The 27,827-nt window shown below is 40.7% G+C and overlaps 1 protein-coding gene across 2 annotated transcripts in view; it reads left to right on the top strand.

Annotated features, from left to right (window-relative positions):
• The window catches only part of EBF2 (EBF transcription factor 2), a 121,817-nt gene that overhangs the window by 85,083 nt on the left and 8,907 nt on the right, over nucleotides 1-27,827 (top strand). For both annotated transcript variants that reach the window (XM_042886727.1, XM_042886725.1), the window contains exons 7-15: nucleotides 1,883-1,964; nucleotides 11,700-11,817; nucleotides 13,584-13,714; nucleotides 14,272-14,398; nucleotides 22,273-22,361; nucleotides 23,360-23,425; nucleotides 23,535-23,712; nucleotides 24,249-24,434; nucleotides 25,167-25,334. In XM_042886727.1, the coding sequence (XP_042742661.1) occupies nucleotides 1,883-1,964; nucleotides 11,700-11,817; nucleotides 13,584-13,714; nucleotides 14,272-14,398; nucleotides 22,273-22,361; nucleotides 23,360-23,425; nucleotides 23,535-23,712; nucleotides 24,249-24,434; nucleotides 25,167-25,334 (1,145 nt within the window). The remainder of the gene's footprint in view (nucleotides 1-1,882; nucleotides 1,965-11,699; nucleotides 11,818-13,583; nucleotides 13,715-14,271; nucleotides 14,399-22,272; nucleotides 22,362-23,359; nucleotides 23,426-23,534; nucleotides 23,713-24,248; nucleotides 24,435-25,166; nucleotides 25,335-27,827) is intronic.

Below are 27,827 nucleotides of genomic sequence, written 5' to 3'. Positions count from 1 at the left end.
CATGCACTCAGAGCTGCTATGTTGTAACCCAGAAATGAAAATGGAGACAAAAATACTGGTCTGCAAAATGCACTCGCACAGCAAATAAACATTTTAGATATGTTTAAAGTGTTTGTGACAGATTTAAGGCAAACAAATGCTCGCTAGAAGGATGTATTTTGTGACAGTCATTGTATGTGACGTTCCCTGGGTCGTTTTTGTGGGTTTGGTTGTAGGGAGGTCTGTGAAGGGTTTTGTTTGTTCAAGCCACATTTCAATGGATCAGATCCTTCGGTATTTCTTTGTATTTCTGGGGCAGATGGAAGAGAAATACCGCACTGTAAGTGATGCAAAGAAGTAGCAAAAGCAAGGAGAACTGAATTTCTGCTTTTTTGTGTGTTGCATTAGGACTATTTTGGCAGTTGTTGTTGGTAAACCCTAGGAAATATACATCTTTCTCCTTTAAAGTTCTAATTCAAGGCATGAATGTGTGAGTTCTGAAGGGACTTAGGGACTGCGGTAAAAAATCGTTGTCATAGTAACAGAAAGGGAAATAGGCCTGGCTCACCTGGGACTTTAACTTACTGCAAAAGCTGATTTTTTTTTTCTTTTTTTTCCTTTTTTTTCAGAAAAGCACTCAGTAAGAGAAATAAATAAATAAGTTCTTTGTATTCTGAACCAATTCTTCAACTGTATCATTCTTTTTTTTCCTCATATCTGTATCTTTTCCGTTCAAACCTATCTTAAAATCTGTTTTTTTTTTTCTTTTTAATTGTTGCTGTTAAATCAGTTTTGTTCTACAAATGGAAACGCAGAAAGGAGTCACAGAAAATATTTTCACTTATGGTAGAGTGAAGAATCTGTGAGATTTTTTTGCCTGTTTTGTCTGAATTGTGAAGACTTGAATGTTTTTAATCCAACAACTGTGATCTTTCATGTAGAATTGGCTCCTTTACCTCGTAAATTCAAAATGTCATCAGATGAATCAGATAATAAAGGGATGAATCCTAATGAAAAATTTTGTGGAGTACCCAAATTTGATAAAGGTCTCCTAATATTGCTGAAATTTGAGATCTGTATGTTATAACACATGGTGCTGGGTGAGCCCATCAGCATCCTGAAGGTTCAACTCACATCCACAGCAAGCTGAACTCGATGGGAGAATAATGTATAAAGATAGATATATGTGACAGGGCAAAAATAATTGGCACGGACACATTGTATGATGTTAATGGGTTTATCTGCTTGGACAGTGTGAGCTGTCACCTATTACTTCCATTTGTGATTTTGTTATCCTCTCTCAGAATCAGTGCAAGGTTCTGATCTGGGTCTTTTTTTGCTTTAGTTACCGAAATCTTAACAGCTAAAAACATCATCAGGATGAAATCTCATCAGCTTCTTTTGGGAGCTCTGTTTGTCTCTGTGTTTTTTTATATGTTCTAAGTAGTCTCAAGGCTTATCAGCCACAGAGTTGCCCTGTCGGTTTTTGTAGTTATCACAATAACATTATCCTTCTATATTGTCTCATGGAAAATCCATTCAGACAGCTAAAGAAAGCCCTTGTATGCACAGGAGAGATAAGGGAACAGACTCAAATCGTGTGGTCAAATGTGCAGTGGAGAAATGGGCATAAATCAAAGTAGTTGCGTTGACTTGTATCAACTAACAGCCCATCTCAGAGCTGATTATGGTCAGTTGAGTGCAGTTCACACCATTTTTCTAAATTTTGGTGTGTTTTTTTGTTTGTTGGGGTTGGCTGTGTGGGTTTTTTTTTCCGAGTTCTCCCAGTCCTGGATGGCTGACATACCTCCATCTAAATCACTCTGCTGTGTACTTTCAGTCACAACACGACAACGCGTTTCGTTATGGTTAATAACAGTGGCACAATTCTTTACCGTTACAGATTCTTCTTAAAATTTTTTCTCAAGTGCAATCAGAATTGTTTGAAAACAGCAGGAAACCCCCGAGATATGAGGCGGTTCCAGGTAAGGCTCAGCATTAAGCTGTCTCTTTCGTTCTCTTTTTCTCCTCTCCCCTACGTTGCTCGTAATAAATAAGATGACGGTCTGTGATAAGCCATATCGGATATTGTTAAAGTTTTTCTCCGTTTGTTGTGGTTAAACCTTTTTTTTTCCCCCTCTCCTCTGTCTTTTCCCACTCCAAATCCCCAAGGGGAAGTGATGTACTGTACCAACCAGCAGTGGATATTTGATTTGACACCCTCGGGCAAAGCACTCACACGTACAGCTGCCCACAGCAGGGATCGTGTTTGTGATACTTAGATGCCTCAGAATTTTTCAAAGTAGCTCTGTACGTGGTACAGAAGCATCTCCCTGTTTCCCTCCACTCTCTCTTCCCATCTCTTTTGCCTTTTAACTCTTTCACGCCCTCCTTTCAGCTTCTTTAAAAAAAAAATAGCCCAAATAGTGATGGTCACTTTAAGATCTCACGCAGGAAAGCAACAAGACCCAGGGGACGATGACCCAGCTGCTTTGCAGTAAAATCTGCCACTGGTTTCATCATAGCTGTCGCTGATGTATTGTGAACACCAGCTAATAAAAACACAGGAGGAGGTGAAGTGTGTCAGGTTAGAAGCGAAGAAGGGAAAGGCTGACGCAGTCCCTCTTCTTCCACACTCTAATCTTTAAGCAGCTATGTCTAATAGTTTAGTGTTTTACCTGTAAAAGGGTAACGTGGTTTTACTACTTGTTGCCATTTTTCTCGTGCCCTCATTGCTACCCATCTGTGACACAAAGAGGGTTTTAGCTGCAGGGGGATGCATGGCTTTCCTGTAGACCCATCAGGTCTGTGGAGGGCAGTGACATCCTGAGGTCTGCCAAATCATGGTTAGTTATTGGGCTCTTGCCTCAGTTTCCTCATTTAGAAACCAAGTAAAACTCCATAGAAATTTACAGCCCCGTGTCAAACTTTCCACGAAATGATGTATTTTGGTTTGTATTTTTAGTGGGAATACAGTTTCACGGGAGGGATGTTTTTTCTCAAAAAAAAAAAAAAGAAAAAGCTCGGGTTGGTGAAAATGAAAATCCACTCTGGTATCTCTGAAAGCTCTAAAAATTTTAGAGAAGTGTTGGCTAAAGGTATAAAAATGGTTATTTTTTGGTTTTTAGTGGAAATAAATAAAAAATAATAGTCCAACCCAACTTTGTTTTTTTGGCACCGGTGGTTTGATGAGACTGGAGTTTCTCCTTGTGTTTTTTGGAGATGATAAGACATCAAAAAATTTAATAATAATAATTAAAAAAAATAGAGGTGGCAATTGTTAGCAAATTGATGGAAACTGTAATTTCCACCAAGAAAAAAAATGCTATTATCATCTTCCATGAATGCCAAAAAGGAGAGTAAAGGAAAACTCAAATGATAGCATGTGAACTGATCCTGTTAGCTCTTAGGGCTGGTTAGGATGGCTGAGGGCAGAGTGTAATGAAGCATGAATCCAGAGACTCTTCATTTGGTTATGAGTTTGTAGGAAATTGTGCACAAGGGCATCCTGGTTAGCACTGCCATAATACCAATGATAGAGTTACAAGAGCAAAAAAATGAACTCTACTTTGTGATTGAAGCTGAAATTGTAGATTTCAGGTGAATGCTGAATTGCATGAGGATTTTGGATTCTTTTTTTTTTGGTGAAGATCTCTCTCTAATGTCAGCTTTACTCTTTGTTTCACCTCCACATCTCCACAGCAAAAATAGCCATTTTATTAAGAATCTCAACAGCTTCACGTTTTTAGTGGGACATTGAAAAGTGAAACTAAAACGAGCTTTACAGCATGCACACGTACTGATGGAATGCCTTCAGCCCATCCACCTGGCATTCCTCTTGTACATGAGGAAGCATTGGCTTCCTTTAGATCTTTGTACCAAAATCAGCAGCTTACTGGAGACGAAAGTGAGCTGGGGCCAACGCCTCCTGATCTGGATTTTCTGCCCTACAGCAGCCAAGCCTGAAGCAAAGAGCCAAGCACAACTCTGGTTCTATTTTGCAGAGATTGCTTAAACTCTTCTTGCACTTGCAGTCAATGTGGATTCATATCCTTTCCAGTTCTGTCGTGAGATTTAAGTTCAAACCTCAACGTTAATCAAGATTAGACAAAGCTTCTACATTCATCTGTCTGTCGAAACCCAAAATGTTCACAGGACTTCGTTTGGGTGTTATGAAAATGAGCCCTTTGAAGCAAATTGTCAAATGCTTGAGGTTTTGAGGGAAAGCAGAATCTTTGTTCAGGCACCTTCAGCACAGGGCGCGTTGGTTGATGAGCTTTGTTCTGGGCTGTGGAGCTCAGAATGTATGAATAAAGTTACAAAAAAAAAAAAGTTCCATTGCTAAAATTGTATGTGTTCAGAGTAAAAACTTCAGTGTTCCAATGGAAATTAGCCAGGATGGACTGCAGAGAGAGCTTGTTTTCAGTCTGCTGGATTGCTTCTAAGGGTTGAAGCATGACTTCCATGGTTGTGATGTAAAAAAGAGCACCCTTGAGTGGTCTGCTGTGTCATCAGGATCCTCCTCCAATTTAGTATTATTGTTTTTAATTTAGGCAAACACTTTTTTTGCCTGATTCTTGCTGTGTCTGTCGGCTGCTTTTGAAGTCTTAAGTGGAAAAAGGGGCCTTGTTCCAAATATTAGCAGTATACACTTGTGCACCGTGGGCATGGTCGTGTTCATTTTAGTTTTTAAGATTTGTATCAGGCGGTGTAATTAATGGGCAGGATTGCTTCTTGGGTTTGAAAGGATGGATGTTTGTCCAGGAACGTACGATCAGAGTAAAAGCAAGGTCAAAAGCCCAGTACAGTTGGCTGCTTTACTGATTTTAGTATTTAGCTCATTATTTAAAAAACAAAACAAAACACAGAAGAGAGAATCCCAGTCTCCAAGTTCCCATTGCTACTGAAATCTGGAACTGAAAGGGTCTCATCAAAACATTTCTGCTCTTTAATGGAGATGGAATGAAAGCCCGAAGCTTTGGCTTTGTTGTTGAGACAGAAACGTAAATAAGAGACATGGAAATTGTGCAGCACAACACAGCTTACTGAGTTCTCCAAGCAGGGATGAATGGTTACTCATGTCTGGAAGAGTGTCAAGTCAATGCTTCTGATTAGAGATGGGTGTGAAGCTGTTCGTTTTGGTTCCAGGGAACTGGGATGCAGATCCTGGCCTCAGCCTCTGTATTTCTAGATACAAGATTTAGCTCTCGTGTAGCATAGTTACAGTTTGTTAAACTAAATTAAATGTTAGATTTCGTTTATGTCACACCCACTTAAAAAAAGAAAAAAAACACAACCTGGGGGTGGGGAGAAAAAAGGGTGTAAAGGTTACATTAACACTGCATTGTAATTTTAATTCAGCTCCAGATGCCTGAAGAGTTGTGGTTGGGATTTTTTAAGTTTTTGTTTTTTGTTTGTTTTTAAGAATAATTCTTTGGTTTGGAAGCAACACCAGCTGCTTTGTGATCACGTTAACTGTTTGAAATTTGCTTTGATATTAAGTAGATCTTCGCAGATGAAATGAAAATCTCTCAACTTTTACAGACCTTACACATCTAATATTTTTCTACTGTTGAAATGTGTTGCACCTCAGAAGCTAAAGGACGTGATCATTATTTTAACATCCCTTCTCCCAGTAATAATGTAATTTTACTGTGACTCAGTAAGGATGGGGAATCTTTCTATTGCTAATGGATGTTTTCATGGTTACTTGTTGCCTGCCCACATGCACACATGAACACATTCTTGTCAATTCAGCCGAAGCAAATATTGATTATTTATCAGTTAAAACATTTCTGAATGAAAGGGAAAGGTGAAAAATGAAACCAACAACAAAAAAGGAATGTTTAAGTTACCGGCTCAAACACAGCGCTATTTGAGTTCAACTGATCTGCAAATCTGAGCTTTCCTGTGTATTGTCATTACTGTCAGTGCTGCACTCTCAGTGAGTGATCTCCCAGAAACAGAATTAAAAAAGAAACAGTGATGCCCTCCACTTAATGAGGACTTCTCCTGGAGAACTTGATTGAAGCCCAATGACACTTAATGGTAACGACCGGTGTGTAATGGGGGACAATAATTCTGTGGAATTAAGATGAGGCACTTCAGCTAAAATGCTTCAGCTGAGACCTGGTGCTAAAGCATTAGCCTCCTGTTGACTGGGAATTCTGCTGCATCCACTCGCACTGGTTGTACAGATCCTACAGTGCTGTGGTTGTGAATGGGACCGGGCAACAGAACAGCTAATGATGGTCATCTTTGAATCAACATCATTTTTTAGTAACAGAAAAGAGAAAGGTCGGCAACTGTCCTCTGTTTTCTGCAGAAATCATGACATGGAATGTTTCCTGGCAAGTATTCCCCTCTAGGTGCTCTAGGGAGAAAGAGAAAGGAAAAATAACAAGGTATGTCCCTGGGGAGATTTCCTTCCTGACCTCGGAGTGGTTGGATCAGTTCATCATCAGGCACCTGAGCCAAGCTGGCTGTGTTTGAGAATTCACCCAGCTCGGCTCAGTATGAAGCGCAGAAGGATCTGTATTGTTTGGGAAGGAATAAAACGGGTCAGAGCAGTCGGATGGTGCTGAGGTTTAGGAATGCTGCACTGTGTGAAGAAACAGAAAGGGATGGCCGGAGGAAAACAGAACTGGTCTAAATCAAAATCACTTTCAGACTGATGGAGAGAGAACGTGCTAAGGACCCCCACAGTCAGATCTGGACGTGGACAGAGATCTCTGTTAGAGAGATGAATACTACAGGAACTGATGTCATTATGGGAGATTCATTTCCCAGCTATAGCTTGCAAAATGAGAGCAACTTCTACCAGCAGAGTCCAGCTACTGCTGGCAGAATTCTTCACTGGAGGTGATGTTATTTTAGAGTCTGTATATGTAAGGGTGGGACTGATTGCAACTGAACCACTCAGAGAGCTCAGTGTGCTCCGTGGGTTGCCAAACTTGTGTATCATCCATTAAAGCAAACCATAAATGAGATCCTACTGGATCTCAGGTAAACTCTGCTGGTAGAAGGAAAGATGTGTTTGTGTCAGGAATACAGTGTGCTGGTTTAACTGATTTTAAACGGAATGGAAATGGGATTGGTACAGGTGCAGGACTGGAACACTGTGGAATAGGGAGGGGTACTTAGCTCTTATACTTCAGGAACACACACTGAGAAAGGGCATAACTGAAAATATCCTGAGATAGATCAGAATGGGAAATAGTAATTTCAGAGCTAGTGCTACGTGTGGACTGACTACAAATGAACTTACGCTGTAAACCATTAAGCCCCTCACCATCAGGAGACATAGGCTTTAAAACAGGACAAGATCCAAAGGCACCAGCTCGACTGGTTTAAGACAATTGTTTAGAAGTGGCTGCATGGTTTAGTCGTCTGTAACAGCGGGAGATGGGATGGCAGTGACCCAGGAGTTATCTCCTACCCAGTGCCCCTAAAATGGCAGGAGGCCCCACTCCCAAAATGAAGGCCACATGCAGAGCTCCTATCAGCTCCCAGTTTTCAGCAGGCTTAGGGTATCAGAGGGGATTTCCCGAAGAATCTGATGGAAGTTTTGAGCAGAGAGAAGCTGCTGGCATTTTCCTCTCTGTTTATCTTATTCCTAATCCAACTATGAAGCAAACACATATTATAGCATCTACTCCTGTGTTACTCAACCCAAACGCCTGTTGACATCAATGGGAGCCCCATCCAAGTGAAGACAGCAGGATGAGGCCTGACATCTTTTCTTCCACCCAGCTGGAAAATAATAATAACGCTAATAATTTTTAAAATCCTCCTAGTAGTTATTCTTCTGAAAAGTTAAAATAACATGGTGCTGTGACTAGAGAGATGTAAGGGAAAGTGCATCAGGAATGTAATATTGTTTCCAGATGTACAATGTCATAAGAATTTTTTCCACACTTGGAATGGTAACAGGAATTTTTTGAGAGAGATCATTTACACAGTGATGAGATATGTTACATGTAAATAAACGCCTCTATGCCTAGAATGTTTGTACCATATGTCTGAATAGGTGTCTACGAGTGATGCAGCTTTTGTACGTAGATGCTGGGTATTGCCTTGCGCGTATACGATTTGAAGAGGAGCAGAGTTTATATTAATGAGGTATCAATATAATGTACAGATGGGGGAGAAAAGACTGCAGTGCCTCTGACCAAGAATTTGTAGTATTTCTGAACTTTTCATTAAAGTACCATTAGGTAGGTGCAGAATGTGCCTGCCCCATCGCCCACCCTTCAGTGGGCTTCTGCGGGGGACGCAGTCATTAACGAAGAACGGCTGCTGCCAGAGCTGAAGATTTTAGTCTGAAAACGGGTAATGTGAACTGTTAGACTGATTGGTGCTGTCAGTACTGGCGAGTCAGAGAGGTAATCTTTAAGGTAAAGTAATACCAACACTTTGAACTGTGCAGGGAAATGGAAGAGGGGCAATCCAGCTCGGGGAACCTGAGTGCCATGTGCTAAACCCGGTCTGACTGAATGTCACGGGAGGTGATGAGCCTTCACTGTGGCTTTTGAGGAGGAAGCACATTACAGAAATCCACCTGGGAAGCAAAAACAACCACACGTTTCTTCAGCACTGCTGCAGAATCGTTGCTCCAGGTCTGTGGCTTTATAGCTGGTTCTGAGACCCTTGCAGATGTGCAAAGAGATTCTGGAGAGCTGCTGGAAGCCCTGCTGAGAAGCTGGCACTTCCCTTGCTGTTGCTGTAGATGGAACCCACCTTTGGTGGCTGAAGGAGCACTTTGCTGTGTCTGTTTCTTGCTCAGGTGGTTGTCCTCTGAAGCTCCACTGGAGGTGACTGGTTGATCCAGCTGTTTAGGAGCATAACATCTTTTTTATTTATGCCATCTATGTCAAATTTGGCCTTAAGCTACAATTACCAGAATGCATTTTCTAGCTGACATATTTTGATGTTCTCAGGTCGTTTCCTCAGAATTGTGTTTTGCATTAACTACTGATTTTAGCAAGAAGATCTCAAATGGAATTGGTGTAGAAGCTGAATTTCCACACACAAGAAGTCGAGCCATCAGATCTGGAAACAGAAACCTCAAAACATTTGTCAATAATTTGCCAGTGCTGTGGGCAAATCTGAGAACTTAAATCTCCAGAGCAGTTTGCACATTGCCTTTCAGCAGCACTAAACACAGGTTTACAAAAAGGCTTGGGATGTTTTACGATGTTGGGAGAACAAGTGTTATTGATAAATATTATATATATATGTTATATATAAATATAACAAGTGTTCAGAAAGGTATTGGGAAAAAAAAAAAAGAAAAAAAAAAGCCTAGAAATGGTTAACAAGGTAATGGTAAGAAGCGTTGACCTTGATTTGTTTAGCTAAGATGTAAAGATTTTTGAAGGTCAAAGGTGTTCTTATGTAGTGTTTTGGAGTCTAACTGTGTCTGACCCTCTAACATTAAGCTGCTGTGGCCTGCAGTTTTGAAGAGTGAAGCAAACCAGGGGGAAAGGGAGAAGGGGGAGAGAACAGGAAATGGAGTGAGGTGTTTCAGGAAGTTGTCAGGAGTTGACTGATTGATTCCAGATGGAAAGGGTCACCCTTCATGACCCAGGAAATACTCACTGGGGGAAAGCAGTTGGCTTGTGAAAGGGAAGGGCCTGGGAGTTAGAGACCAGAGTGGAATGCGCATTCCTCTTCCCTTTATCCATAAAAAATTATTTTTTAATCTTCAGTATAAAACAATTGGGTTGCCATCTTCACCAGCCAAGAAGGAATGACCAAACCAAAGTAGAGAAGCTCAGGAGTTGTTATGTCCATAATCTTGCATATTCTTACTGCACAGCACTGATAATGAGTTGGCTTGCTGTGTCATAGTAACCATGACAAAGATGCACGCTGAATTTCAGTAGTGCCTTAAAGATTACTGCAAAGAAGGTCTAAAACTTTGAGAAGGTTCTGGTCCAGATCTGCACTTTGCTTTTGTTCTATCCCTGAGGATTGCAGTTATTTACCATAGGGCCCAGCTGATGCAACGCCAACTGGGTTTGACCCTCCTGTGATAAACAGGAGAGGTAAATAGAAATGGAGCCATTCACGGGGAGAGGTTCTTCAGCTGGAACTGAGGATGCTCAACACTCAGCTTCTAAACGCAGGACTTTTTTTTGCTATTACTCTTGAAATAGGACTCATTTTTTTTTGTGCAGCATTGACACCCAAGTGGGTTTTCAAACAGGGAGTGTGCATACTTGAGTCTGCAGATACTATAAAAAATCCCATACTGAGGGCACATGGGTGTGCATTTATCACATACGTACCTTGTGTATGTGAGGTCAGGTATGTATATATTATATAATGTAACTGTGTATATATGATATACTTCTGATTTACATTTGGTTGCAATTTAAACTCTTGTCGTAAATATTTCAGACACTGGAATAATTCAGGCCTATTCCCCTGTTGCCACAGTGTGCTCTGCGCTGGCCAGTGAGAGATTAAAATTTATTTCCATTGTTTAACGGAAAATAATGAAGTGCATCTGAGTGGGTTCAGCTATGTCATGCGGGAAGCGTTCACCCTGGATAGGAGTCTCACTCCACCCAAATGTGCAATGATGAAATCCGTTGGCACACGGAAAGCAACACATTTTGTGACAAGAATGCTTGGGAAATATAAGAGCACGGTATGACAAGAGCCTTTTGGAATGAATTAAACTTGTCTCGAGAAAGAAAGTATTCTTTAAACTTGCAGAATCCTGCCGGAGGGCAAGGTTTCTCGTGCTGTGTGATGAGTATTGCTTCATCAACAATTAGAGCCTATTCTCTTACCTGGACCACGCCAGCTGTGAATGTGTCCAGGGTCAAATCCTCAATAGCTGTGGGTTTCTATTGCTGTGTGGCAGCTGAGTGGGGCTGAGCTGATTTGCGCCAACTGATGGCCAAAACCCCAAAGTTTCAACAAGATGCATCTTTTTTCAGTTTTAAAATGCAGGATCGTTTATTTTTTTATTTTTTTTCTTTAAAGTTTGTGGTTTAAAGACAGGTTTGGGACGTTGTGTTTGAAAGGGAGAGTGAAGCAGGATTCATTAACATATTCAATTACTCTAAGAATTCCTACGCCTTCAGAGCCCAGCAGTGAAGCCATGGAGGCCAAGGCTTTCAAATGTGGTGCTTGACTCTGTGTGCTCAGGCTCAGGTGTTTTCTGAGAGGCACTCAGACTGTATATGTAAAAACCAGCCATCGTATTAGGTACTTTTTTCACGTCGTAGGAGTTTCTCTTTTGCTCGGTCAATGGAGACCTTTATTTCTGAAGCAGATGCAGATGCATTTGCATGTGTGTGCAGTACAGCAGATGGCTCTGAATCTGCATGTATGTATCAGAGGGCAAATTGCTGCGGTGCTCTGCAGCCTGTCCTCCTGGTTGCTGTATACAGACTTCTTTGCCATCAGCTATGCTACGGTGCATCATAGGAAACGAAATTTAGGGCCATCTGCAGTAGCTGGTTCATTATACATTAAGGACTTTATATGGCCCTTAGGATGCTGTGTTAAATGGAATTAATGCACAGAGTAAAAGCTGAGAATATTTTCTCCCATTCTTGCTAGGGAGTAAAACCTGCAGGACATGATTTCATTTTACAAACAGAATAAGATTTTAACTAAACTGAATAATTAATACATTATGAGCTGAATATCCAACTAAGCTGTTTACCTGCCTCCTTTTTCTTCCCTTTGAAAATATCTAGGTTGTGCTATCCACAACAGTGAATGTTGATGGGCACGTGCTGGCAGTGTCTGACAACATGTTTGTTCACAACAACTCCAAGCATGGACGGAGAGCAAGGAGACTCGACCCCTCTGAAGGTAGGATGCTGTATGAAGAGTGGGACAGAAATGAGTCCAAAAGCATGTTACCCATTCCTCAATTTCTGTTTATTTTCAGGAGGAAAGGAGAGCTAAGAGGGAACTACAGAACCTCAGGGGGCTTAGAGAAGGAAAAGGCAGGAAAACAGTGTCTACTGCATGCAAAATATCATTCTCTTCACGTATAAGATGCTGGCTTCCCTCCTCCCCCTCCCAATTCATTTACTAGTTTGTTCTGAAGAGATGAAAAACGCAGAAACACTGAGTATTATCTAAAATTCGGACTTCTTTTTCAGCTGGGATTGATTTGATTTCAGGCAAATTAGGCAACATGACATCTTAGTTAAACAGAACTGTTCCAGCACAAGATGTGTATGAAAAAGTGTCACTGCTTCCCTTAAACAAACTATGTGCAAAGCATAACAATGCACAGAAGGAAACTGACACTAATTGATTTTAGTTTGTTTGGCTAAGCAAGGCTCACGGCCGTCTACAGGATGGTTTTGGACTGTATTAATTACAAATACTTGGGTCTGTTACGTTTCAGAGTGGTTGGCCCCTCCTCTCCCTCTTCTCGTGCATTCATTACCAACGCGTTCTGCCTTCTCATGCAGACAGTACTCCAAATTACTAGCAAATGCTATATGTGTCTACTTTTCCCTCCCCTGCAGCTAGTGAAAGTGAGAAGAGCTAGTGATGTTAGCAGAAAAGACAAGCAGGGATATTATTTCATTATAATGTTTTGCTGCCCCACTCCTTAAATGTGCCCTATATCAACCTATAAGAAGAATTAATGAACTGGAAGAAAATGATTGAATCAGTAAAGAATTCAGAGTGGTGTTAATTCTCCCCCAGCGGGCAGTGAAATGGTAGAAGGAAAATCCCAGGATTCCTAGCCTAGGAAGCCATCCAGTTTTTCCTTGACTGATTGGATGTGATTGACTGGCTGTTCAAAGGAGTCTCATGTTTTTGGAGCCCTGCCAAAGTTCCCCTCCACCTCTGACCCTGTCAACATTGGGAATGGAGTGATGGATTGACTTTGGTTATGGCCTGGAAACCATATTGGGTTCCTGATGGGATGTATAGTCCAGAGGCCTTGAACATATGGAAGAGAGAAGAAAAAAAAACTCTATTCCACAAAACCAAGAAAATTGTTAGAAATTGTCTCCTGATAAGAATTGGAGGAAGCATTTGATATTTCCGTATCTCTCTTGCCCACTGATAAACCTAATAAATCTTGATCTACGTCTCTGCACAGGGTTTAGCTTTTGTGTGATCATATGCTAATGAGTGTGGGTGTTTTTTTTTTTTTTTTTTAAAAACAACCTCTGCATGATCATTTAAGCATTTCATTTTTACACCCACTACAGTTGGCCTATTAGGGCTTTAATGACACAGTGTTAAGTGCTGGTAATGAATAGGCAAGTAATTAACACTAGCAAGGCAGAAAACATGCATGTATTTGTATTTATTTATTTATTTACTCCCTTCTTTGGCTTTCTGGAATGGAAAAGCAGCCTTCACGGGTGACTGGCTGGAGGGACATGTCCTAGGCCTCTGTCAGCACTGGGGAATTCGTGGCAGTGTGAAGCTGCAGCAGTGCAGAAAGTCCCAGGAGCAGACAGGTGAAGCTACGGTTTGCCCCATTATGACTTAGGACTGCTTCACGTGCACAGAGGTCGCTTGCACTTATCTTCTGCAAGGGTTTACACACAGCGTGTTAAATCCCTTATCTGACACTCTGCTCTCCTTTTGGTTTTGTTCAGCCACACCTTGCATCAAAGCAATCAGCCCAAGCGAAGGGTGGACAACAGGAGGAGCAATGGTGATCATTATTGGAGACAACTTCTTTGATGGGCTTCAAGTAGTGTTTGGAACCATGCTTGTGTGGAGTGAGGTAGGTAGGAGCACCTCCCAAGCTGAAGGAACACTGCTGTTCTTTGGAAAGTAGGGAGGGAGCAGCATTATTTCCCATTCCAGTAATGCTACAAAAATGGTGGTGCGTAAGATGGGCCATGTAAAACTCCAGGAAGGTGATTCATAGAAATCTACTCTGGGGAACTACTTGCTCTGTGATACTACTGAGGCTAACTGCTCAGTAATACCCAGAGTAGGACTGAATAACTCTTGGGGTCTGGAGACAGGTAAATATATAGAAGGAGAGAAAGGAGGAGTGAACATAGGAACAGTTTGTAAAGGAGAAAGAATTTCCTCTGGGTCCAGAAATAATGGGTATAAGTAACACTATTTTTCCTTGATGACAATTTATCCTAAAATGCTCTTTCCTCTCCTGGAGGTAAGAAATGACACGAGATATATCAGTTGCCTAATCCGTAGCATCTGCTACACAGCATTAAGCAGTGCACTTACTCATAAAGCACATTTGGAGGGTGCAGGTAAGCAGGGGGAATAACACAGCCGTGTAATTGTGTCTCTCCTTTTGTCATTTCCCAGCTTATCACGCCTCATGCCATTCGAGTTCAGACGCCTCCACGTCACATTCCCGGAGTGGTTGAAGTGACATTATCATACAAATCCAAACAGTTTTGCAAAGGCGCCCCAGGCAGGTTTATTTACACAGGTAGGTGCTTCTGATTTGCGCTGGAGGAGCTCAAGCTCTGAGCCTCTTTGTTTTGGTAAGCACTACCGACAACTCTGTGCTTTGCTTGTTTGTTTGTTTGTTCTGCCTCTTGCTGTTTGAAGGCCACTCTGCCAGTTGTGACATTTGGACAGGGCAGCTTCATTGCTGTGCAGAGGTGTTAAGCAACAGTTAGTGCACGTTAATAGTTTTTCTAGAATAGAGCTCATGCTGTTATGTTATGGGTCTGCCCGTACGTATATTGGATGTACAGTAACACGATAGCATTGCTCCTTATATCAGAAGATGTTTTATTTATAGCAGTATTTATTTTACATTTCTTCCTCACTGGGGTAACCTTTCATTTTCAAGGTAATCCCAGAGGACAAGGAGCGTCTTCTATTGAGAGAAGCCAATGAGCTGAGTAGGAAATAAGTACAATTGTTTGTTTTTTTCTATTCTTAAATGGATTATCAACTTATTTAGTGCCCTACATTCACCTCAGCCAGCAGGAGAACACTGATGTTATGGAGAGAACAGTCCGTGGATTGGACAGGGAAAATCAGATGGGAGCAGATGAGCAGCTCGTTGAACATCAGGCCAGCAATGGCGTGCAATGTGTATGCTCAACTTTCTGTACCCTATTAGCCTTGTCTGGAGAATGATCATATAAAGTGTTTAAAGGGTGGGTTTGTATTTAAAGAGATGGACTTGCTCCCACTGGATCACATTCAGGTTTCTCAAAATGCAAGGAATTATTGCTTTTTAAAGGCTCTTCTTACCAACAACCATCATTAACTAGTCTTTGAGTATTATGTTGGTTGGATTTTAAGCAATCAATTGAAAGTAATGATGAAGGTCCAATAAATTTTTATTAAAAATTTCAAGGGAAAACCTTAGCCATATGTTGGGTGAACTAGTTAGAATTTTCCTAAAACTGGAAAAATTTGAATGGAAATCAGAGATTTTAGGAAGAACCAATGCTTTATGAGACTCCTGTTCCTGTCATATGTTATTTTGTATCTTCTTTATTAGTACAAATGCTAAATTACTGTTAGCTGTATATGTGGGAAGTTTTTTATTCATGACTGTCACACTAAGAAACTCGCAGCAAGAATGAAGTCTTAAATGACATGTGGTGCTCTGAAGAAATATGAGCTTAACTGACATAGGGTTATTTTTGTTATGACCGTGATCTGATCCATGGTTGGTTGAAGGCATTAGAATTATATCCATTGACTGAGTGAAGATGAGGACTTTCTTTTGATCTTGCACCAAAACAATCCTGAAGCAGAATAGATTCGTTCTGGAATTAGGCTTGGACTTGTGAGATCAGGATCTGACCAAAAGCTTTAGAAATGCATCTTCTTCTAATGCATTTTCTGACTGATAATTGGCCAAAGCTACCAAAGGTTGTTGGTTTATGTGCAGTGAAGGGCTCTTAGGGGCAGCATCAGGTGTGATGCTTTTACCTTCAGAGAGTGTGAATTATTTAGTTATTATTGCAGATAGAAAATGTCAGGTTTTCCTATACTTTTTTTTGTTTGTTTAGGCCTGGGTTTGCAGTTCTTCAACACAAAGCGAGGGCCTTTCTCTGAGTGCTGTTGATACCAGTACTGAAAGAGCTTTAGGAGCGGAGTGATGCAGAGATGTGTAAAATAGAAATATGCATCTGTCTATGAAAATACATGTATTTCTTATTGTGAAGCTGTCTTGATTGCAAGACTTATCTGTACCAGCGAGGGGGACTGGAGTCAGACTGTAGTGCAGTTCTCTGACATATTAATTAGTGTGCTTCCATTAAGAGGGACATGAAGATGTATGTAGGAGCTGGCGGAAGAGAGGAAAGTTAAATCTACTATCCCTGTGTTACTGCTGTTGCTGGCATAGGGATATCTGTTAGCATTCTCTGAGGAGTGAGTGGGTGCTCACTGCCATATGTTACAAAACAGCACTTCATGAAAGATGCCGAGCAAGGGTAGAATAGACAACGTTTCAATCTGTCTGTATGGGAACCTGCAGCTCTCCCACCATGGCAGGCAAAATGATAAACACAGCTATTAGGTAGAGGCTCACCTGTGTAATCAATTCCCCCAGGTCGTTGCTGCTAATAGCAATAAAAACAACTTCTTAGCTATGAAAATAACATGGTGGCTTTTTATTTATTTTTTTCTCTCCTCAATTGTGATATCAGAAAACTGCTGTGAACAGACACCAGTCCTTACCCCAGGCAAGCTGTGTTCATGCAGTCAAGGTCCTTCCACTTGTGAGTCCTTTTAGGACCCTCCCAAAACTTTTGAACCATCAGTTTCTGTCAAAAAAGTGGAGGCATCAAAGATGCACAGCTCTAGCATGCTTTATAGAAATGGGAATTCATAGGAGAGATCTGAATCCTCCACTGAAGGAAAGGCTGCAGAGCTCCGATCACATTGTAAGACAAGAGAGAAGCTACCAACCCCAGGAAACCAGGTTATCTAAATGGCAGAGAACGTGTGTGTCCATAGCACTTCGTCAAATATACTCAGTAGCACCACAGAAGTGCAGGTCTGTGCTGGGAAGAGTAGAGCAGACAAACGTATTAAGTATTGAATAGGAAAGTTCAATACATTTTCTATTATTGAGGAGGTAGTCCAGTGCATCACAATGAAAATCTATTTTCTTGTGAGAATTGATCTTATTATTTTCATGTTACTCTTAGTGCTTTACATTGTGATGCAGCTGTCACACAGCTTCTATCTGACAAACCATCAGAGAATGGGGCAGCTTGGGGATGCAAATGAGACCACTTCTCTCTTGAACTGTGGCTGTCTCTATAAACAGGAATTTCTCCTCTAAATATATCCCCTTTGCATCCAACCTGTGCTTGGCAAACACTGAAGAAATGTGGAGACGTTAATATCTAGCCCAGGAGACTGAGGAGTGTGAAATTCTGCAAAGTGAAAGCATGGGAAGATGTACTTCTGTCAGAATTAATAACAGCAGCACCAACGAGCAGCTCCGCTACCAGCAGGTTCATGTCATATTAAGTCCTTAATAATTATTAAGTGCTGAGATAACCTCAGATGGAAAGCGCGAAGGGTCAAGTCATTTAAAACTACTGAGCAGCTGGCTATAGGCACATCACAGGTATAGCAATGATAATTACTCATAGAAAACCAGACCTTGAAAGGTTCATCAGGGCCTCGCAGGTCAGACATGTGCTTCCTTTCTGTACATGAGGAACTGCCATGGGAAGAAGAAGAAGGATTAAGCACTGCCTGTGGTTGTGCAGGAAAGCTGAAGACAGGGGAATGGATCTCCCAGGTCCTAGGCAGATCTTTTTGTCACCAGGCCACCAATACTTTCCTAAAACGTGGAAGCAGAAAAGCAGTGATCTTAGTATTGTGAAGTGTGTTTCTGTTTGTGCCCTCAATATTTAATATACCATCAAATATTAATGTTTGACCTGATTATACTTGGTCTTTTTTTTTTTTTAATAGTAACAATACAGGTTGTTTGAAGAAGAAAATGATAAAGTGTTAAAAAGATGAGTATAAAAATCAGATATAAATTTCAAGGGTAAATCTAAATGCCACAGTAGAGCTGTTAAGGGAGCTCATATGCATCCTGTAATGTGTATTTATTATGGGCTCCTAGCAAAGTGTGCTGTGCTGGCATTGCTGTATTTATGGTTCTGTCAGCATTTCCACTCTTAAGTGCTATCATTCAGGGTGCTGCATCTCACCCATCAAACTCCTCTCATCACCAAAATGTTATGTGTGGACTTTTCCCTACAGATGCCAGATGGAAAACCCTTCTAAGGGTGAAGCCAGTAAGATTCTGTGGGTGTCCAACAATGTCCTGGAGTATGGCAAAAATCTAGTGGAATGGCTTGTTACTGGCAGTGGCAGCTGCTGAACCAACTGACATCAGTAGTTAGTATAATAAGGGTGATAAGTCTGTTTTTAAATCACCATAATTAAATATTTATCCTCCATATAAACCTTAAACTGGTGTGAATACAGGTTACACGCACACCTCCGTGTTCTGTATTACTTCTCTATCATCAGTTGTTCTTAAAACAGGACATTTGTTCCCTGCTGCTAATCCAGCAGTAGCCTCATATTCTGCTGTAATACTACACAGATTCACATTCTCTGCTCCTTTAAGTAGCGCTATTATAACTCCATTGACTTTAATAACACTTACCTCAGTTTACGCCAGCTGCAGATATGTCTCGTAGGCTTTCATATCTTAAGTTTGATCACAGCTCTGCATTTACTTTGTCGTACAGTTTCTAACCTGGAAATGCGTATTTCAGGGAGATTTTGAACATAATTCTCCTTGCTGAGCAAAAATCCTCCTGGAGTTAACTTGTCAGAGCAATGCAATATAAACTAATCTGTAGGATATGTTGGTCTCCCAGGCTGTGGTGTTTCACTTTCTGTGCCAGGTACCAAGGATGGGAGGTACTGTTTTACTAAAGCTTGTAAGTAGATTTGAGAAGCTCTTGTTATCTGCTTGTGGAAAGCAAGGCTTACAAGGATACAGTGAGTTCTAGAAATTGGAAGAGTGAGTTCACTTGGCCCGAACACAACTGATGTGATCTGTAAGCATTTGCACAGAGCAGCTCCTGGGTTCCTTCAGCCTGTTGAAGACATTGCTGTGTTGGGAGTGTGGTGTTTGAGAAAGCTGTTACTGAAACAGCAAATATAGCACAATGTGTACTTCTGGTAGCATCCTTCCAACTCTAGGTCTCTAGGTCCTAATGTACTCCTCCGAGTAGACTCACCAGATGCACATACTTCCCAATGCACAGAATTGCTGTTGACTGTAAGCAAAGATCTTCTGTAGTCAGCAATGTGAAGATAAATATTTTATTCTGTAGGGTGAATACTAAGCATCTCTTTACTGTTGATTTGAGTGATGGTAGTCCTCAGTGCAAAGCTGGAGTCCAGGACTTTAAGACTATGGGTGCTTTGTTTTCTGTATGTTAAGCTCTTGAAGGTTAGGTGTCATGCTCTAAATATTAAATATGCTCCCTTGCTCAGTTTTCTATGCTCCAGATACGTCTAGAAGTATGCATACCTTGTTTCTCCTCATTTATGCTTTGCAAACAGTGGGCTTGTTGGCATTTGCTCTGTGTCATAGAGTAAAGCATAGGCGAGCTGCAGAACTTTGCCAAGGGCTTTGACTGAGGCCCTTTTTTGTCTGGCAGAGAGGGAGAACACGCATCTCCCAGGGCATCACTGTGATATCAGAGCGAGCTGTCACTCATGGTAAATTGTGCAGATCTTCAAAACATCCTCCTCCTTCACCAGTCTTATGTGCTTTGATGTGTGGTGAAATAATTAATACTTTAAATGTCAGCACTGTTATCATTGGGTATCTGAGTTAGTCCCCGTTGAGATGAATGGGACTGAGCTGTTGTTTCAGGTTGTGCAAATGCAGACAGGTGTCATGGCATCATATTCCAGTGGGCCATAGTAACTGGAGACTTGTATTTAAAATGGAAGCATGGTTTATCTAGGATAAGTAATGATATAAAAGAGGCAGCATTATGCTGTACTCTGTTTGGGTCTTGTCATAAATTGCCAGGCAGACTGTGGGGCATTCAGACCTCTCCCTGCTGCTGACTGTGACAATTCTATAACATAATTCTAACAACTGTGCTAGAGTGCAGTTTATAAACTGACCAACAATGTGTTTATTTTCTAGATGAGTGCTCTTTTGTGCACATGCTATCTCATGTCATGAACAATTTTTTAAGTTACTTTCTGGGAAATTCAAGAGACCCTTAGTGCCTGAAACATTGGATCTGTGAGCGGTCAAAGAGATTTTGCTATGCCTCAGTCAGTTTTCTGGAAGTCTTCACTTTGGATACCTATCTCTTTCTGGTCTCTACCAGGAACCAAAAAGCATTTGGATATAATTTTGACATACAGTCTATGTAACACATAGATAAATCACTGCTGATCCAATAGTTCTTTTCTCAGTGGAGGTGGTATTGTGGTGAAGCTGTTTAAACTTGCTGATGGAGTCTACATCTCACCTCTCCTGTTGCAGCTTCAGTTGAAAAGCTACCATCTATTTCCAAAAATATCACATGTTTCTTTGCAGGATTTCATAACAGAGATAGTTTTGTTTCATTAATGAGTAAAATAACAGTAATCTTTTTTACTACAGATCATACAGAAAACCTTTTGTGACAAGAGGCATAATATCTGCGTGAACTGTAAATGGTTGAGTTCTTAGACAGTTCAACATTGTTGAGAATTTATTTGTTGCTATTTATTTGTCTGAATAGAATTTAAAAAAAATCCATGTCAGTACTTTGGAAAAATGTTTGTTGAATAACAGCCTATTTCTTTTTCCTGAATTAGAATGCTGTATATTCCCGTTAGCTAATTTTAGTTAACTATATATAGATATATGTTATATTTCTTGTATATTTTACATTGCTCTTGCTTATATCTAAAAAATGCAACATAACTCATTAGACTTGTAATCAAGAAGAGAAATGGCACACAATGATGTATAGGCTCGTGAGAGAATTGGTCTATAATTCTCAGGATTATTGGCAAAAAAAAAAACCAACAAAAACAACCCACCCCCTCAAAAAAACCTCTTCCCAAACGGGATGTAGATTCTGTGGCAGTTGAAATGTGTATTATTAAACTCCTTAAGCAAACCAGAATGGCTCCCAGTGGAGAGCAAAGACATTCTAAGTATAGCCAAGACTAAATTCTCTGGTCTGGGTTTTCTCTTCACAATTCCCACTTGATTATCTCCTGTAATATTTAAACTTCATGCCATGCCATAATTATTTAATAAAAAGTAAATATAAAATGTATCTCGGTGGGGAATATGACCTTTTACCTTCATGTTGTTATACCAAAGATAGAAACAGATAAACAGAGAATTTGGATCCGTATAATAGTCTGTCTCACTTGATAGTTTAATTCTCCCGGTGTTTGAAACGGTTATCCTGAAAGATGCTGAGAATATTTCAGAGGAGTCAGTAAATGCCACCTGCATTTCTTGGAATCAGGTATTTTTTCAGCTGTGCTGATGTCACCAGTTCTTTTAAAAAAAAAAGAAAGTTGTGGAAGAAGGAGAAATTGTACCAAAAGGTGAAAGAAGCCAGCACTGAATGAGGATATTGCTACAGGAGTTAGATGCATCACTTGTTAAATGGTTCATGGAATTCTAAGCAAGATTCTTTGCATACGATTGCATGAATGTGTCGTTTACATTACAATGCTCATTCTGAAGTATAATGAAATTCTATCTATCTATATATTTATTACTAAACACTAATAATCCTAACATATTAGAGGCAAATCCTGCCAGCGTGCAGAATTCTGAAGAGCTGATGTTGGTTTCTATATTAATTTCAAACAGATTTTAATTTTGATTAATCAGAAACTACATTATTACTGTCAAAGTAGAGACTATCAGCATGTCTGAAGTTATATGAAATTATCAACGATTCCATCAGGGCTCCACCAGCTTGTACTAAGGATCTCTTGGTTTGCCACTAGAAATTAACATCGTTACAGTGAAGTGGTTACGTATGCATAAAAGCCACATACAATTAAAGAGTTTAATGTGTCTAATGAATAGCTGCACCCTAGTTTGTGATAGCAGAATGTATGCAGGGTGGGTGATGTGTTTATGAGATGACCAAATATGGTACTGTTGATTTCTGACTGTATAATCAATACCGTATGTAAATTTTTGAGGTTTTTTTTTTTTTTTTTTTTTTTTTTCCATAACTTGCTAGATATTGTGGCAGTGGAGAAGCTGTAAAACTCATCTTTCTTTGCAAGACTTTAAGTTTGGTATTGCCTGAGACACATAATCATGTAATACATTATCTTCTGTTTTCCTTTCAGCTTTAAATGAACCTACTATAGATTACGGTTTCCAAAGACTGCAAAAAGTCATCCCAAGACATCCTGGGGACCCTGAAAGATTAGCTAAGGTAAAAACATTTTTAAGCATTCCAACCAAGCCCAGTAAGTATTTTCTTTCACTTTTAAATAACTCATAAAGATGGAAAATTGTACCTTAACTGACAATTATATCTGAACATAAGTAAAAGTTCACTAATTGGTTGTAGGTCCAAACAACAATTTGATCATGTTGGCTCTATAGCTACCTGTAAGTTTTACCTGTTAGAACTCAAGCACTGTCTATGAATTCTTTTACTACTAAAATGTGCGTTGACAGCACATATCTTCTCAATTCATATTCATATGGATATATTCACTGGAACAGGCTGCCCAGGGAGGTGGTGGAGTCTCCTTCTCTGGAGATGTTCAAGACCTGCCTGGATGCCGACCTGTGCGACCTGGTGTAGGGAACCTGCTTTGGCAGGGGGGTTGGACTCGATGATCTCTGGAGGTCCCTTCCAACCCCTACAATTCTGTGATTTTTTGATATTCTGTTTGTCTTTATCCATGCTGGCAAATCTCTGAACCTAAATATGATAAGCATAAAGGAATTGATGCAGAGGTCTAATCTGAAAGGAATCTTTCATTAAAGATCACTTGAAAGTCAGCTTTCTGCAGCCACAACCGCAGCATGTACGTGTTGAAAGCGCTGTGTCTGTAATCTTGCAGCTTGTTGATGCAGTGCCTCGCGCTACGAGAGCCGCATGAATGACTTTACTCCTCTATTTCAGTGCAGTAGAAGACTAACTGTTATTACCTATCTCTGCGTGATGATAGGCGATCAGGTTCTGCGTTCTCGCCTGATGTGCCTATGCAAAAAGATGCACTGAAATCCAGCAGGAAGCCGAGTTGCTGTTGGAAATCGGGGATGGCCGACCGCCTTCAGGACGCTGGAGAGCTCCGGGCCCGGCGCGCCGCTCAGCCGCCGCCCGCTGCCGTCCAGCGCCCGCACCGCGCCGCTTCCCCTGCACGGGACTCCTGTCCTTTCCAGCTGCTTTACGTGTCTCTCTATCTGGTCCTTCCCTAGGAAATGCTGTTGAAACGAGCTGCTGACCTAGTTGAAGCACTGTACGGAACGCCGCATAACAACCAGGTCAGAGTAACTACTCTGGGCAGGGTAGTGGGATGCCTTGAGATTTTTGTAACAAACTCCAGCACTTTTCTCCCAGCACTTTGCTGAAGTTGTGCCCTTCGTTCTGCAGGACATCATTCTGAAACGAGCTGCAGACATCGCAGAAGCTCTCTACAGCGTACCGCGGAATCCCGCGCAGATCCCTGCACTGTCCAGCTCCCCGGCGCACAGCAGCATGATGGGCATTAACTCCTACGGCAGCCAGCTGGGGGTCAGCATCTCAGAGTCAACACAGGGAAACAACCAAGGTGAGCAGTGCAAGCGGTACAGTGTTAATTCACACAGTGAGAAACTGAATCTCAGTTATTTCAACAGTAGCGTCTCAACTTGAGCCTCCTTCGATGGAGGTACTGAAGACCCATCTGGATGTCTACCTGTGTGACCTGGTGTAGTAGTTGTAGTTAAGAGTATTGGATCACACCCTTCTAATGAAGTCTTTTCAGTGGAAAAACCCTTTTGCAGCTCTAATAATAGACTGGTACTTTAATGATGATAGCTGTAGTATTCTTCAAATCTCTTTCTGGAGGAAAAGAAGGCTAAGAAAAATACCACAAGCATTTTGCAACCAAACATGAAAGACAACAAATGGCTTTTATTTACTTACATTGTTCTTTCCCCCCCTGACAGTTTAATTACACTTACTTGGCTGTTTTATTTAAGCTGGATTTAAATAAATAATTTAACTGTGAGCCAGGGTTTGTTTTTTGTTTTTTTTTTTTTTTAATTAAAGAGAAAGTTTTAAACTAAATTCCTTGGCATTCCATGAAATATGTTTTATTTGTAGGTTACATTCGTAACACAAGCAGCATCTCACCCCGCGGTTACTCATCCAGTTCCACACCTCAACAGTCCAATTACAGCACTTCCAGCAACAGCATGAATGGCTACAGCAACGTCCCCATGTCAAACCTGGGTGTTCCAGGCTCCCCCGGTTTCATTAACGGCTCTCCAACAGGATCCCCTTATGGAAGTAAGTGCTTTGCTTCTTCTAGGTTTGTGCCTGGCCCTGCTTAATTTCATTTACTGCATCAAGTAACAGAGCAACATCTTTCAAGAAAAGTTTTTGAGATTCAGTGAAAATTCTGTAAGAGGCTTAGAATTTGTGTTCTAGTGTACCTACAGACGTTCCCCTCTTTCACGAATAACAGAGGAATACTGAACCCTGCCTGTGAATTGAATATCCTTAGTAAAAGACATTCTGAAATGACTTTTGTACTACATTAGCAATAACAGAGCTGAACTCTGGATTATTTTTACTTCGATGAAGTAAGTATTATTGCACTTCCTGTTACAAGGGTGACCACAGGCAAGTCACTCTTCCTTCCATGACTTGATTTCCCTCTGTAGGACTTCATTAAGGAAAGGACCAAGTCTGCAGCATATTGTTGTTATTCTTTCTAACTAATACTTAAAGGAGATGGGGTTGGACTCGATGATCTCTGGAGGTCCCTTCCAACCCCTACAATTCTGTGATTCTGTGATTCTACAATTCTGTGAGATTTGGGGATTCATTTGAAAACACAAGAAATATTGATTAATTAGATTAATTAGACATATTTTCTTTGACCTAGCTGTTCAGTCTAACTGACTACCCTTCTACTTTAGACTTACCTCAGCCAAGCCAACAGGACAGACATATAAAGCAACACCAAACATGTCTTACTGCATCTCTGATGAGGAATAACTTTTTCTTCTCTTGCAGTAATGTCTTCAAGTCCAACAGTTGGCTCCTCCAGCACTTCTTCCATCCTTCCGTTCTCCTCTTCCGTCTTTCCTGCTGTCAAACAGAAGAGTGCCTTTGCTCCCGTCATCAGACCCCAAGGGTCTCCTTCTCCTGCCTGCTCCAGTGGCAATGGAAATGGGTTTAGAGGTAAGAAATGCACAATTCACATTCAGCTGGCATATACCAAGCACACTGTGTTCACCTGTAGCCAATACAATAACCACCTGAAAGACCACTACACCATTAGAGGACTCTATAGTGAAAGTCTGACCCAACTCAGCTGGATTAAAGCATTGCTCCATGTTTTGTCTTTTTCACGTTAAAGCAATGAGGGACAGATACTCATTTATACCGACAAGGATTTCACCCATGCTTCTTTTAAATACCAGCTCTTTTGCGAGGAATGGCTTCTCCTTAAGCTGCAGGGACTTGTAAAACAAATGTCTGCCTTGCAGAGTTAATAGACAGCTCTGCACACAATGGCCAATGTCTTGAAACCTGCTGCAAGGTTTAGGCTCATGCAGGGAATTAAGCCCTATAGTACATTTACAGCCTTTTTAAAGGTGATCTGCAAAACAAATGTGAGTATTAAGATAAGAATGGAAACCTGTATTAAATTCTTTGCTTTAACAGGCTGTGGGAGGGGAGGGGGGGTTGTGCAGCACATAAATACACTCCAAGTCTCCATAAAAGAAAGCTTTTATAGGGCCTTAGAAGTCATCTGGCTCCTTCAGACTTCACTAGAGATATCATAGAAAAAAAACAAATCTGGGAACTCAGCCATGCCAAGAGCCAGTGGTAATTCTAAAAATGAGTCCTACAAACCGCACCTGTTGATTTGGGTGCATTATAAATCCTTAGCCAGGCCACAGGGACCTACATAAGCTGTGATTATTTTATATAATAAGGAAATTTTAGGTGTGTTGAACAAAAATAATTACATTTTTAAAAGCTAGCATGCAGAATTCTGCTATATATGTGAAACAGCTTCTTCCCCTGCTGCAATTACCTGAAACTTCGTGCCCCTTTAAGATCATCTCCTCCCCATTAAAGAAACACATTGCCCCATCCATGTAAATGCACATGTTGACAGGGAACACAATTTCTTTCCTACTCTGTTTAAAGGAGAAGGGCAGGAGTATTTGAAGCAATTTTTGTGCACAGATTTGTACATAAAGAAAGCTTTGTTGACCCAACAGCTGGGGCTATTTATCTAAACTGTTTACAGGCAAATTTATCTTTGTGTCGGGTATGATCATGGACTCTGAAGAGTTATCATCACTACCTGGTCTGCAGTTACCTTTGTTTTTTTTTTTGAGTTCTATCAGCTAATGTTGGACCATAGTGATTTCACTGTATTTTTATATGTATAAAAGCAAACAAAACCCATGGTGAGATTTTAGCTGTTTTGAGAAACTGTTCCAAGGCCACGTGATTGTAAACAGGTTTGAACATCGAACTAGGAAGGCCTATCAAGCTCAGGAGTAGTTTGGTTCTATAGCTTGAAGCAGTTGGACGTAATCTAAAGAGAAATCACTCAACAGCAGCTTTGTGTTCAGAGTAGATTTAAATTGGATTTAAATTCAAACTTGTGTACCCACCAGGCTAGAAGGTTTATTTTAACAAGTTACCAAAGGCAGAGCTAACTGCAGATCAGTTCAGGGAAAAATCATTGTCAAGACACTTCCTGGGAGAAAGGAAAAGATTGGGTAACAAAAACCACACCGACTAGTTATGAACTTTAGTTAACACTGTCCCTTGACTTACTGTGTCCATCCCATCTGCTTCAGATGCAGCTTAGCAAGAGTTTTTTTAAATTTCTCTTTAATCCCTTTTGTAAACAAGTGAAGTAACAGAGTTCATTTTGTGCTATTAATGGCATTTAGTGTTTACGATGTGTTTTATTCAATCTATTAATTGGAAATAAGAGATTCTAGTAATGGAACTTCAATATAACAGAAAATCTTAGAGCTAAAAACCCAGCACTCACATCTTTGCATTTTTCACCGATAGAAGTCCACTGTGTCTCCTTCACTGTGGGAAATCTTGTACTTCAGCACTGCAATACATAACAGCAGTAATAAAGCCACAAGTGACTTCAGCAGATACAGTACCTGCACAGTGAGACTTGTCAGTCAGACTGCAGCAGCAAACCACAGCTGTGACTCGCAGCAAAGACAGCAGCTGATTCACAGACCACTCTGCCCCAGGTTCGCTATGTCAGGTTTTCGTAGCTATTTAACTATTTCAGCCAGAGATGGAAAGTTTTCTTTCCAACTGAACTGCTTAAATTGATGCTGAGGAGTGCATGATTTGGAGAGGGTCCAGCTACACACAGCCTGATATCCAAATTAATATTCCCACAGTGTTGACAGACAGATGTGGCCAGAAAGTCAACAGGAGGGTCCCAAACAGGCCTCCTGAATAGACTTACTGTGCTGCAGTAATGGGACACTGTTAATCTCCTTTTGCTGTGCCATTGCCATGTAATATATAAGCTAAGAACAGGCATGCTGTTAATATATATATATATATATATATATATATATATATATATAAATTTTATTTTAACATGGGCATCAGCAAAAGCACAGAACAAGCTGTAAGTATATTCAGGCTCCAACTGAAAGCACATCATGC

Source organism: Lagopus leucura, unplaced genomic scaffold (assembly GCF_019238085.1).
Source record: "Lagopus leucura isolate 7727_CA_CO unplaced genomic scaffold, USGS_WTPT01 Super-Scaffold_100062, whole genome shotgun sequence".
NCBI lineage: Eukaryota > Metazoa > Chordata > Aves > Galliformes > Phasianidae > Lagopus > Lagopus leucura.
Note: the sequence above shows the minus strand (reverse complement) of the source record. Positions and strands in the feature narration are given on the sequence as shown.